Genomic DNA, 12572 nt, shown 5'->3' on the forward strand with positions numbered 1-12572 from the left:
CTTCCAGTGAGTGAATAGCAACTTGTAAATCTCCTGTCCTCCTGGGCAGAAGGGCCTTAGCTTTAAAGCCTGTCAGAGTCCAATACTCTCTGAACAGGTTCTTTTAGATATTCCACACATGGAGGGTATAATGTTTAATATCAAATTTACTTATTTGAAGATAGTTGATGTTACATGAGTATTGTGGGTTAACCATGGTGGGCAGCTAGGCACAACACAGCCACTTGGTCACTTCCCCTGACCCCCAGTGGGACAGGGGAAGAGGAGAGAAAGAATAAAAGCAAGAAAACTTGAGGCCCAAGATGGATTGGGGACAGGGGTGGGAAGCAAAGGGTAAGTGGAAGAAGAAAGAAGAAAACAAAGCAAAACAAGTGATGCAAAGGGAGTCATTCACCATCTCTCACAAACAGGCTGCCCAGCCAGTTCCCGAGCAAAAGGTAGCTAACCCTCCTAAACTTTTATTGCTGAGCATAATGTTATGTGGTATGGACTGTATCTTTGGTTAGTTTGGGTCCTCTGCCCAATTGTGTCCCCTCCCAACCTATTGTGCACCCCCAGTATATTCACTGGAGGGGCAGAGAGAGAAACAGAGAAGGCCTTGAAGCTGTGCAAACACTGTTCAGCCAAAGCTAGGGCATCACTGTGTTATCAGCATTGTTTTGGTCAAAAATGTAAAACACAGCATCATATGAGCAGCTATGAAGAAAATTAACTCTATCGTAGCCAGGCCCAGTACAATGAGATTTCTGATGTAGCAGAGTGATGCAAAATACACTGGAAACAAAATAAAAATATTAAGTTACACTTACCAAAATATAGCAATTGCAATACACCGTTCAATCAGAATACCAATGTGATTCCCATTATAGGTCTGTGTAATATGCTCACCGCCACCATGCCGCATGTCCCCAGTCCCCAGGAAGGAATATGTGTGTTGAAGCCAGCTCAAACCCGTTGCTCTCTTTGAAATTCTTTTGTTAGCTGTTTAGTTCTTATACCTCTGTGTTGAGCTGAGCCCTGTATTTGCTGCCCCCATACTGGTCTGGCTAACTGTGGAGAAATGTTTATACCACCGGTTGATCCACTCAGCTGACATAGCCAGTTGTCTACAGCAAAGGCCACCCTCTGGTCCCCTTTGTGTTGAGACCAAGTCAGCTTCTTTACAACAGCCATGGCTGGTCACACCCCACGTTACTCTCTGAGCTTCATGGGCACATTGCCCATGGCCATCTCCACTGAGCCTTCTTCCATTGTAGGGGTTTATTGGTCAGTCACAAAGCCCTAACTCATGCAGTGTGCTGTACAGGGGATAGTCAGATCCTGAAAGTGCTTGACTTGGCTACTGCAGTCAACTGCTTGTTACTTCTGGGATGAAATACCAAATGCCATGTCTTTCTTTTAAAGTTGTATTTTGGTAGGGCCAATAAGGACTCATGTGTTCCTTCCCATAGATAAGAAAGACTATTCCTCTGCTAAAGCTTCAAATAACAAACAAGATAAGTGTGATGAGATATGTGTCTTCTACGTCTGGAAGTACTGCAAACATAAAGGTAAGCTTTACAAAAAGTAATGTGATCTTCAAAGAGCAGTGCCTGCAGAGGCTCAGGCTAGTGGTGGCATATGGAGTGGCAGTGGCGATTGTGCCTTTTCGCTCATTTGCTTTGTTTCCAAGTTACTAATAAACACTGTCAGAATTACAAACATAATCAAAGGAAAGTCAAATGGATACACTTTAACCCTTTCTCCTCTAGATGATCCATCTATGGCCTATTTCAACCCTGTTGATGGGACCAAGCTTTGGGTATATTTCTGTGGCAAAAACCCTTCAAGTGTTAAATGTTACACTTTCTGTAACTATTAGATCAATTTAGGAGCTGGCCTTCTGCTGTCGTCATTGACAACTGGTAACAATATGTCACCCTTTGTTCTTGCTGTATGCCATGTACATCAGACAATTGCCATATTCTTGCCCATTAAGTCCGTCAAAAAGTGATCTGAGGTGTTAAAATGTCTTAAGAAAACAAGCAGTTGTACCAGCTAAGCTAAAGATAAATCTAGTCCATCGTCTGTCTGGCAGTGGCCAATAACAGAGGTCTGGGGAAAAAATCTAAGTATAAACAATTGTATTTGGGGGCTGTCCCTGAAAGGTTGCTTAACCCCCAGGTTAGGCTTTTCCTTGGTTATGAGGAGGTACCATGAAATTTTTCGTTCAGTGAACTTGTCCAGTCACTTTCTAAAGGACTACTCCTTTTCTGACCACCTGGTCTTTGTAAAAGAACCACTTAAATTAGACCAGACTGTGTTTGCTTTTGCTTAGGATGTAGATAGTAAGTTGCCTGATAACTGTTTGGTCTGATATGTTTGTGTATATTTAGCATTTCTATAGTGGGTTTGTGTTCTGGTAGAGATGCAGTTCTCCAGTCAGAAGCTCCTTTTCTGAGAGGCAGATGAGTAAGCTACTTTAGGGCTTGATAATACCTCTCCTTAACCATTACTTTGAAGGGAGACAGTACTTTAAAAAAATAAATTGTTTCTTTTATGGCTATTTTATGGATCACAGAAATGAAATCTGGCCAAGAGAGACCAAGTGTGGTTTTGTCTACAGCTTTTCAAGTTAATTTAAGCACAGCCCTTTCAAGACAGGGTGCACTCCAGCCCTGTTAACAAAAAGAATGAAGAAAGGAGTGAATAATACTGTCTTCATAACTGGGGTTAGTTTGCATATGTTCTGTGGTCAGATACATTGGGGGCAGGAATGGTGAAACTCCTTTTGGCTCTGTCTGTGCAGCAGCTATTCCAGCTTCGTGTCGTATTTCTCAGACTCTGCTTCTTTAGGGCCAGGCTTGAGGCTTAAATTTACGAACTCTTGGACCTGCATAACATGAATGTTGTACCTGGGTGCTAATTGTGGAGGTCAGGCTCAAAGCAGCTCTCCTATGACCACCAAATAGCGAAACTCAAATAATGGTTGGAGAGTTAGTGTGCTTTGCCATACCACGTTTGGCTCAAAAGTTGTAAATAAGAGGTTTGGTCCATACTCGGGTGTGGAGTGTACATCAGCTTCCCCCAGCAGGGAGGCCTGGAGGTCAGCTTCTGTATCCAGCAGGATGCACACATGCAGGGGTGTTAAGCAGGTCTGGGCTCAAACATACAGACCTACATGCATTGAAAACATAGATGATGTAAAAAAAAAAACCCCACGAGTCTTCCTCTTCCTGTGTGAAGCGTATATAGCACTGCTGCAGGTCTTGAACGCAAGGCAGTTAAAAGTTGCTCCTTCCCGTTTTCTGAGAAGTGAAGCAACAATTCCAACAGTGCCTAGCAGTCTTGTTAGTAGGGCACTGTGCTACCTGTTCAGGGGTCAGTGTAGGGTCCCTCTTGGGGCATGTTCTGTGGAGTCTTGCAGTTCGTGCCTCATTCGTTGGGCTGGACCTGAAAAAAAATGTTCAGGCCTTGGTAACCACCCCATAAAGACTAAAGGAGAGAACCAAATCTATCGGAGTGCTTATGTGATGTGTAGACTAGAGTTTTTACAGCTGAGAAACATGGTGGTGTGACACATAGGCACACACTTTTCTGTGGCACGGCTCTCACAGCTGCCAATGTTGTGTATCAGCAAAGGGAAGGTTGTGGTTTCTTTGAAATGTGTTTGGCAGTATAAGAGCTTATGCTGCTTTTCTAGGTAAGGCTAGAGAAACGCACATCCCTATTGTTCAAACATAGTTCTACTTTCAGCACTCTGTCTTTATTGCTTGTACCAAAGCCCAAGAGATAAAGCCAGAGTGTAAAAAATGCTTGTTCCTTTTTTTTTCCTTGTCTTGCTCTCTGTGTTATGATTGCAGAGCTCTTGATTATGTCCGATCTCATTACAGATAAATGCAGATTTGTTCATTACCATTTGCCATATCGATGGCAGGTATATAATGGGATCACCTGGAATGACCTTTCCATGACGGAGGAAATTGAAAAGGCCTATTGTGACCCAGAAAACAGCAGGTATGATGCTGCTGAACTGCTTGCTTAGAGTACTGTGGTTGAGCCCCTGAAGAAAAACTCTTGTTTTCTTCCTAAAGATGTCTGGCTTTCATAACTTCTGATTACTGAGCTGCTCAGAATCTGGGAGGATGTACAAATGAGAATTTTTCTTTTAAAAAAAAAAAAAGTAAAAGTGATTGCATGGAAATATCACCCCATTCTTGTCTTCTAAGAATAACACAGTATCTTGCATCTAAAACTCTATACAGTGTAAAAAGAAATGGGTGGAATTTAGTGCTTAGAATATTAGTATTTCAGATAATGAATCATAACTTATAAATAATAATTAAGTTGGGCCTTTTAACAACAGTCCAGAGCTGGTCCTTCTCTAGGCTATTCCTCTCCTAATACAGCTAGCATCTATAATAATACTATAATATAATATAATATAATCTATAATGTGCCTAGGTAAGTTTTATGAAATGCCCTTTGTGTAAGCATCCCATCTTTTTTTTTTTTTTTTTTAAAGAGAGTGCATTTTCCCTTTAACTCCTTTTTGAAAGCCCCACTGTAAGTCATTGGATTTGTAAGGGACCCCAAGTATGGCCTCAATAAAATGGTATAGCTGTTTTGGCCCATGCCTCTTCAGTCTGCAGGTGATTTTGATTTGCAGCTTGACTAGGCTGCCGGATGGTGCAAATCACAAGCAAGATTCCCAAGAGGAGGCTACTTTCAAAGTCTTTCTGCCTGAGAGTTAATTTTCTCAAGCCTCCCAGGAGTAAGAGCCCAGGTGGCTCCAGTGATGAATTCTATTTACAGAAGTCACAGCTGTGATTGCATCCTCTGTAACCACAGAAAAAGAACAAAGTTTATAAGCTGCAGGTGCTTGCTGGCAAATTCAGTCAGGTACTTACCAACTTCTATTTTTGTACTGAGAAAAACTGTAACCATGCTTACTTATTGCAGAAATACCTTTTGCCACATTGTACATGTAGCCCCAGACTGTCTGTAAAGCTGGCAGTGCAATATCTGGCTAGTGACTGAGATGGCATTCAGTGTCTCACAGGCCATAGTTCACTTCTGAAGACTGGAAACAGTTTTCAGAGCTGCCATGCATGCTGTGGGAAATACTCTTATTTTGGGCCTAAGTAAGTTCAGGCAGTCACACTATATTAAAGAAAATTGCACCATCTTAAACTGGGGATTAGAGGATAAAATATATACTGTTAAATATAATAAACCTGAATTTGTCCTTACAGCATAGCAGATAAGAACATTAATTTCCAGACAATGACATGCGGTTCTTCTTTGCTTCGACGCCTCTCTACAGTGTCGTCAGTCACAAAACCCACATTGTTATTGACTACACAGTGGATTTGGTATTGGAAGAATGACCAAGGCCAGTGGATTGAATATGGGCAACAGGTGAGTCCACATCCTGTGCTTTGAATCACTTCTGAAGAAATGCTTGGAGCCTCTTCCCCCCCGCCCCCCACTCCCCTTTACTCAGCAAGGTTAATTAAGTAAGTGCTTGTGCCTGAGTTTTACAGTGTCAAGTAAGGCAGTGAAGCTACAGATGTTTGTAACAGATGTGATAAAATGTTGACAGGCTGGAGGGGAGGGAACATGCTTTATCTCCTTGCAGTGAGGTTCAGTACGTGCGATTGTCTGTCTTTGTGTCTGGGTGATTTGTTGTAACTACTTTCCTGACAAAGATCTTGTTGGCAAATGCAGGAAAGCAAAATACCTTTTTTTCAGCTTGTGTTGATCAGGCTGTTTTTGATGATGCATGCTGGCTTCTCTAGTCAGATTCCCTTCTGGAGTTGTCCATGGCTTCTACACAGATTTAACATGTATACACTCTCCTTGAGATATACTGCCTTTTAAATTATTCAGGAAGTAGCCTTGCCTCTCTTCTAAGCATTGTCCTGCTTCCTTGAACATGCAAGGGTTGCTCTGCTCTCTCAGATCAAATGTTACCTTTCTCCCTGGGTGGCCAAATCCTCTTTGAGAGAGTGATCTATCTGAAAAATACAGCAAAAGAAATAAATAAGGAATCTCTCCTTCCCCCAAGGCAGATGAGTCTTCCCCATGTGGTTTACAGTGTAGTGGCACAACTGGCAGAACACAAAGGTGATCCAGGGATGTGGAAAAGTACGCAGGGAAAGATGATGGATATAGTGGCTCTAACAATGGTGGGCTTTGATTTCAGTGGGCAGCTTAAATGGAAAGCATCTCCATCAACATACCCTCATATTTTACATTATTTTGTATATTAGAGAATTATACTTGCATCATAGTTTAACCGTGGTGTCTCAGAGCAAATTTAGAATCTGCTGAGTACGACAGTTTGTCACAGGGGGGGCTTTAGACCATTTAAAGAACCACCATGAAAGGTAGCAGCAAAAGTAGTTTTATTGAAGTAGAATGTTGTAAAAGTGAGACTTAACAAAGTCCGATGGCAAGGTTCACTCTATTACTTATTGCACAGAGGATATAATAATAATTCAAAGTTACCAATACAAAATCTCAGTACGCTATAATACAAGGTTATGCGTGATATCGATCACTTACCAAAGATCTGCGGTCGGCAAGGAGTGTCTCAGCCTCAAGGAGTAACGTTGAGAGGTGTCCCAGCTCAAGGGGAGGTCACCGCTGTGCAGCCCACTCCTTAGCAGGGATTGCTAAAAAAAAAGCTCACTCAGGCTGTCAGATTTATGGAATGAAGTGGTTGGCTCATAATCAAATTGCACGCGATGAGAAAGGTAAGCGTGAGACTCCTTGTACCCACAATGTTCTTTGTTCCTTGACAAATTAATCTTGGAAGAACCACTGGCTATTCATGTGTTAATCATATGTTCAGTGTTCTGGTTTCCAAGCTTATGCATCAATGCTCACCATGTCACCCTGTTCTTGTGGGGGTTTTCAGAGAACAGGTTGGAACTAGAGAAGTTCATGGCCTGGTCGTGGCCTAGGCCTTTACTTCCTTGGGAGCCTGATTCAAACTAACACTAGTTTGGTCAAGGAGTTGAATGCATCCGTCACACCAGGCTGGCAGCTAAGCCCCATGCAGCCACTCGCTCACTCCTCCACAGGGGGATGGGGGAGAGAATTGGAAGAGTAAAAGTAAGAAAACTCATGGGCTGAGATAAAGACAGTTTAATAGGTAAAGCAAAAGCCGTGCACGTAAGCAAAGCAAAACAGGGAATCCATTCACCACTTCCCATGGGCAGGCAGGTGTTCAGCCATCTCCAGGACAGCAGGGCTCCTCATATGTAATGGTGACTTGGAAAGACAAACGCCATCACTCCGAACATCCCCCCCCTTCCTTCTTCTTCCCCCAGGTTCACATTCTGAGCACGATGTCCTATGGTCTGGAATATCCCTTGGGTCAGTTGGGGTCAGCTGTCCCAGCTGTGTCCCCTCCCAACTTCTTGTGCCCCCCCCAGTCTCCTCGCTGGTGGGGTAAGAAGCAGAAAAGCCCTTGACTCTGTGTGAGCCCTGCTCAGCAGGAACGAAAACATCCCTGTGTTATCAACACTGTTTTCAGCACAAATCCAAAACATAACCCCATACTAGCTACTATGAAGAAATTTAACTCTATACCAGCCAAAACCAGTACAACTTGTTACAGAAACAAATGGGATACGTGTGTCCATCATTACTAATTATGTATTTGTGTGTATGTTGTGTGTGTCTGGTAATCGCATTTTAGGCTATGATAGTTCTGGGTAGATTTCCTCTTCATCCTACTCTTTGCCTCTTCTTTCCCTCTACCCAAGCTAGTTATCCAGGGTTTAGTCCTGTTGTGTTTACTCATTACTCTTCTTTCTCTTTTTTTCCTCTTACTCCCCCAAAGGGAGAAGGGAGTAGTGTGAACTCGCCATCTTCTGCTATTATTGAGAATTTGTATCTAGCAGATCCAGATTCCACCATATCTTTCCAGGCTGGCTCACATCATTACCAGCTCAATTTTAAAGGTACTCATTTTGAAGATTCTCATTTACAACTATGCAGTGCTTTACAAAGACTAACCTGCCAGCTATCCCAGCTTTTAGAAGCTATGACTTCTTTTACTAATACTACCAGATTTACTGACTGGAAGGGGAAGTGAGGTAGTGATGGCCCAGAGGAAATTCCTTACAAAAGTAACCTTCCCCCTTATTCCTTGACACTATCCAGACTCACATTGGACCAGAAGTAAAAAGACTTGTAGTCTTCACATAAAGTCATAGTAAACCTTAAGTAAAGTGAGTTACCCTATGGATACTAAAAATGAAAAATCAGGCATCTTCCTGTGCTGCTGGAGCAACATTTAAAGAGCATGAATGACTTAAGGGAGCAAGCAAGATAGGCACAGGATAAATACCAGAGTTACAGGAAGGACAAGAAGCTTACGTAGGCTTTGCACAACTATTCTTCAGCAGATAGAATTGACAATGAATATGTACTTCTCATTAATGAATGACTCATTAATTAATGACCCCATCTTGTAGACTTATTCATGACTTTTTCTTTTGCCTTCTCTTTTCTCCTCAAGAAATGACCCAGACAAACATCTCTTATAAAACTCGAAGAAAGGTCTGCAGGCGACCGAAGTTTGTGTCTTCTGAAGATGTGCAGAAGATAAAGAAAGGGTAAATGATTCTAAGTGGTTGTGTTTTCGTATTTCAGAAGTAATTATAAGGCAAAATGGCTGCCAGTGCTGGCAGTAATTGTACAAAGAATGCAGCTGTTGCTAGAAGAAAAGATATCCATTTGACTGAACAGAAGTATATCACAAGCTGCCAGCTTGGTGCATCACCTGGTTTCTGTGGTACATGTTACTCCAGGTACCACATCTACAGGACTGGTGATGGACAGTTGTTTCTTAAAAAAGCAAGTGAAAGAGGACCGTGGCAATTGAATGGCAGCATGCAAGGCCCAGTTCACAGGCTGAGGCTGTTTCCCAGTTTTTGTGGTTTATTTTCTTTATTTTTAAATGTAGCAATTAGCCAAAGGCGATGCTGCCAATTTGAATGTTCAGAGCAGTACTAGAATTGCTAAAAGTTTGGTTTCTATCTGTTTGCAAACAGCCAGAGGGATTCTTCTATTCCAAAGCAAGTCTGTCCTGTCCACTGGGATCAATCTGCACTGCCTGACTTGGGATACAAGGTATCTCCCCCCCCCCCCCCCCCGCCCCGCCTTGTAATTCTGATGCAAAAGTATGATTCGAAGGAGGAGGATGCTTAACTGAAGCAATTGTAACTGGCTAGATGCTAAAAAGGGACAGGAGTGTTTTCTTGAGTGTCTGTGCTAAAGATCTAGGTGGTCTCCCAAGAGCTCCTGAAAAAGGTGCTAAATTCCCATGAACTTCATCTGTATTTTAAGCATCTATTTACATACAAACCCCAAACTCAACAAATTCAAGACAATTTTCTTTAGTTTTTAGTTGGTTTTTCTTTCTGTTAAAAATGAAAAAATGGCTTATTTTGGTGACTTAGTGGACCAGTTAAGCAAGGGTCTTCTATGAAGCGTGTATTTCTTCTGGGCTGAGACCAAACCCTTTCTGTGTAGGCTGTTAAAAAGCCATCCAGTAATAACACCATCATGGCTGTTGGTGGGTAAAGTTTGGACTGGAGATCTAGGAAAGGGAATCTCTATATGCTCTTTCAAGTCACCCAGTACTGTCACATACATCACAGATCTGAGCACAGACCATGGCCTCAAGGAATGACACTAATAAAGAGTTACAGCTAATAATATAAAAAAATATTTGCAGTGATCTCTTCAACAAAACAAACCCTTGTCAGCCCAAAGTCTATGTTCCTGTTTGGTCTACCAAGACCAAAAATGTGCAGGTGTTTTTTAAATTACTAGGTCTAATGGTATTAACCAGCAGTCCTTCTGGAAGAGCAAACCAGGCTGTGGAAGTACTACAGTATGCTATAAAAAAGGCTTTTGAGTGTTATACTTGTCTTTTTTTATAGTGGCTTTGACCCTGATTAAGGAACAGCACATAACGTGGAGCATAAGAGGTTTTCCTTGTTGACTGTGTCACAGAATCTTGTATGCTGCTGACCAACTTGTATTGGCACAGATATGGCTAGGGGCAGGACAGAAGTAATATCATATTTTCAGACTGGGAATTCTTTCTGGCTAGTTTCAGTTGACAGAGAGCTCCATTGCTATTCTCACTCCTTGTATTTTATTTTCCCTGGTGTAATTACATTGGCAGTGGCATGAGAACCAGAAGTATCATGTCTCTTAGCTTCCATAGGCTGGTTTCTGTTATTCTGCTTTGTGCTGAATGTTTCATTTTACCCTGACTACCCTCTTGTGTTGGATTATGCCTTACTCAGTGTAATGCCAGTACCTGGCCATGCATGTATATAGCAAATTCATCTACAGTTCTGAAGAAAAATCAATGGATAAAATTTAAGTCAACTGCTCTGTACATTAGCTCACTTCAAATAGCTGGTTTTCACAATTAGCAAAAAACCCTAGTTTTTCAAGTCTGTAAAAGTGTCAGGTGTCCAGCACCTGCTGAATGAACTAATAATGAGTTTGTGTGGGAATCTGGCAGCCAGACCTTTTGAAGATTTGGGCCTGTGATATTTTGAGCTCTGTCAAAATAATAAAGGATATAGCTAATCAGCTCTTCCCTTGCCTTATCAGCAGCTTAACTGATTAACATAAGATTAAATTTTTCAAAAGAATGCCACGAAGACAGATAGCTCATTTCTCTTCAGGCCTCGGAGTTGCATATACCTTAACTGCTTCCCTTATTTACTCTGAAGACTTCAGGCTGCATTTTAGTTGAGTCTGTTATTTCGGGTGTTTCTGGAGTCACTGAGGTGATTGTGAGAGGCTTTGGAATGCGATGTGCAGATCCATGGTATCGCTGGTGGTACTTGTGGGGATGTGTGAAATAGAAGGATCGTCTTGTTCCCCAGAGCTCAGTTTGCTTGCTGAGTTGGCACTTAAGAAAGCCATCTCTTAATTTGTAAACTGAGTGCCTTTCATAGGAAAGGAAAAGTTAATTCTGTACCTAAACAGTGACAAAGCCCATAGTACCTGTTAGTGCTAAAAGTGAAAGCCTGGTCTAGATTAAATATTTCTATGGGGTCCTAAGCCCATTTTTTTGCAGTAGGTAGTATTGGGACTGGCTGGCATTCTGTATGCATGTGGTGACCATTGTAAAAATCTGACAATTATGACTTGATGAGTTCCCTTCTCTTTAGACATTGACAAATAATCATGGCAAAATTTGCTGTGCTGGAAGTGATCCATTTTAAAAAGGAACACCTATAGGAGATAGGGAGAAAGTAATCTTTGCTTAAAAAGAGCAGCTCTGGTTTGGTAACATTGCTTATTTTTTGAGCGTTGCAGTGTCTTAATCTGTAAGTCATTTAGAATAATAATTCTATAGAAAGTAGAGTGTATGAAATGCACAATGGAAATTGGTAACGCCAATTGGAAAGTTGGTGTGAATGTCTTCTGTCTCTGTTTAACAGAAAAAGTGGAATTAGTAGTTGGTTAGCTTTTCAAAGGCAAAAAAAAAAGAAAGAATCGATACTGTCTTGGAACTTCATGCTGTGTTTTAAATTGTATCTTTAATGTACAACAGAGAAATGTGTGCAACGAATGTGTGGTTTTATGTCAGAGGATTAGTCTTTGTGTGGCTGCTATGTTGCTGAATCCTGACACGCACGCCAAAGATTGCTGTTCTGTAACAGGAATGGGCACTGATGCAACGTGAAGAGTCTGTGTACTTCATTAATTCTGGCTGGGTCACTGTCACTAATACAAATTATGCTGCTTCCAAAGCCTAAGTTAACCAGAGATCATGGTTTGATATCACAGAGCACTGTTCTTGTACAGTAATGTGCTAATAGAAATTATTGTCAGGGCAGCGATTCTTTCTCTGCCTCAGAAACTCGACTCCTTGCTAGTGGGTTAGCAAATGCTTATGCTCTCTAGGAATTTTCCTTTTTAGGTCTGAAATGAAGAGCTAAAGAAATTACGTTGTTACAAAGTATCAACATGCAATAGCAATGTGGTGTTATTCTTTACTAGCAGGGGAAGCCTCTTTGGGGAAATAAGGACAATCCCACAAAGTTTTCATGCAAAAGAGAACTGGCTTTGTTGCTTGGGAGGCCATCATATGATAAAATAATTGAAGTACCTTTCTTACAGGATTAGGCCTTGTACTATGTGGCTGACCCTCTGTTTTACCCAGAAAAGTTACGATTCCTCAGTAAATAGATGCAGCATAGCAAAAGCATAGTTGTAGTCCAAATAAGAATTGTTTATGTATAAATAAAAGATGTAGTACTGAAATACAGTGACATAATTTTAATCTTGTAGGTGATGGTAAGCAACTTGAGCTGTGGTGTCACAGAGTAAGCAGATAATAAATACTTGCCCATCCAAATTGTTTTATGTGTTGTAAAAAAGCTTTGGAAAATAGTCTTGTATTAAGACATGAGAAACTTCATTCAACCTTGTAAAAGCTTTTAATAAATTCAAAGAAATAATTCTTCCTTGTGCAGCTGACTTTATACTTAATCCCTAGAAGACTTTCCTATGATAGGCCTCTTCGTCAGTAAGTACTT

General features: G+C 41.3%; 1 protein-coding gene across 2 annotated transcripts in view; it reads left to right on the forward strand.

The window, feature by feature from the left end:
• LOC142042160 (protein mono-ADP-ribosyltransferase PARP12-like) overlaps positions 1 to 12572 on the forward strand; it is a 30114-nt gene that overhangs the window by 12138 nt on the left and 5404 nt on the right. For both annotated transcript variants that reach the window (XM_075051783.1, XM_075051784.1), the window contains 6 exons: positions 1452 to 1550; positions 3873 to 3996; positions 5235 to 5400; positions 7835 to 7955; positions 8516 to 8612; positions 9051 to 9129. In XM_075051783.1, the coding sequence (XP_074907884.1) occupies positions 1452 to 1550; positions 3873 to 3996; positions 5235 to 5400; positions 7835 to 7955; positions 8516 to 8612; positions 9051 to 9129 (686 nt within the window). The remainder of the gene's footprint in view (positions 1 to 1451; positions 1551 to 3872; positions 3997 to 5234; positions 5401 to 7834; positions 7956 to 8515; positions 8613 to 9050; positions 9130 to 12572) is intronic.

Source organism: Buteo buteo, chromosome 19 (assembly GCF_964188355.1).
Source record: "Buteo buteo chromosome 19, bButBut1.hap1.1, whole genome shotgun sequence".
Lineage (NCBI taxonomy): Eukaryota > Metazoa > Chordata > Aves > Accipitriformes > Accipitridae > Buteo > Buteo buteo.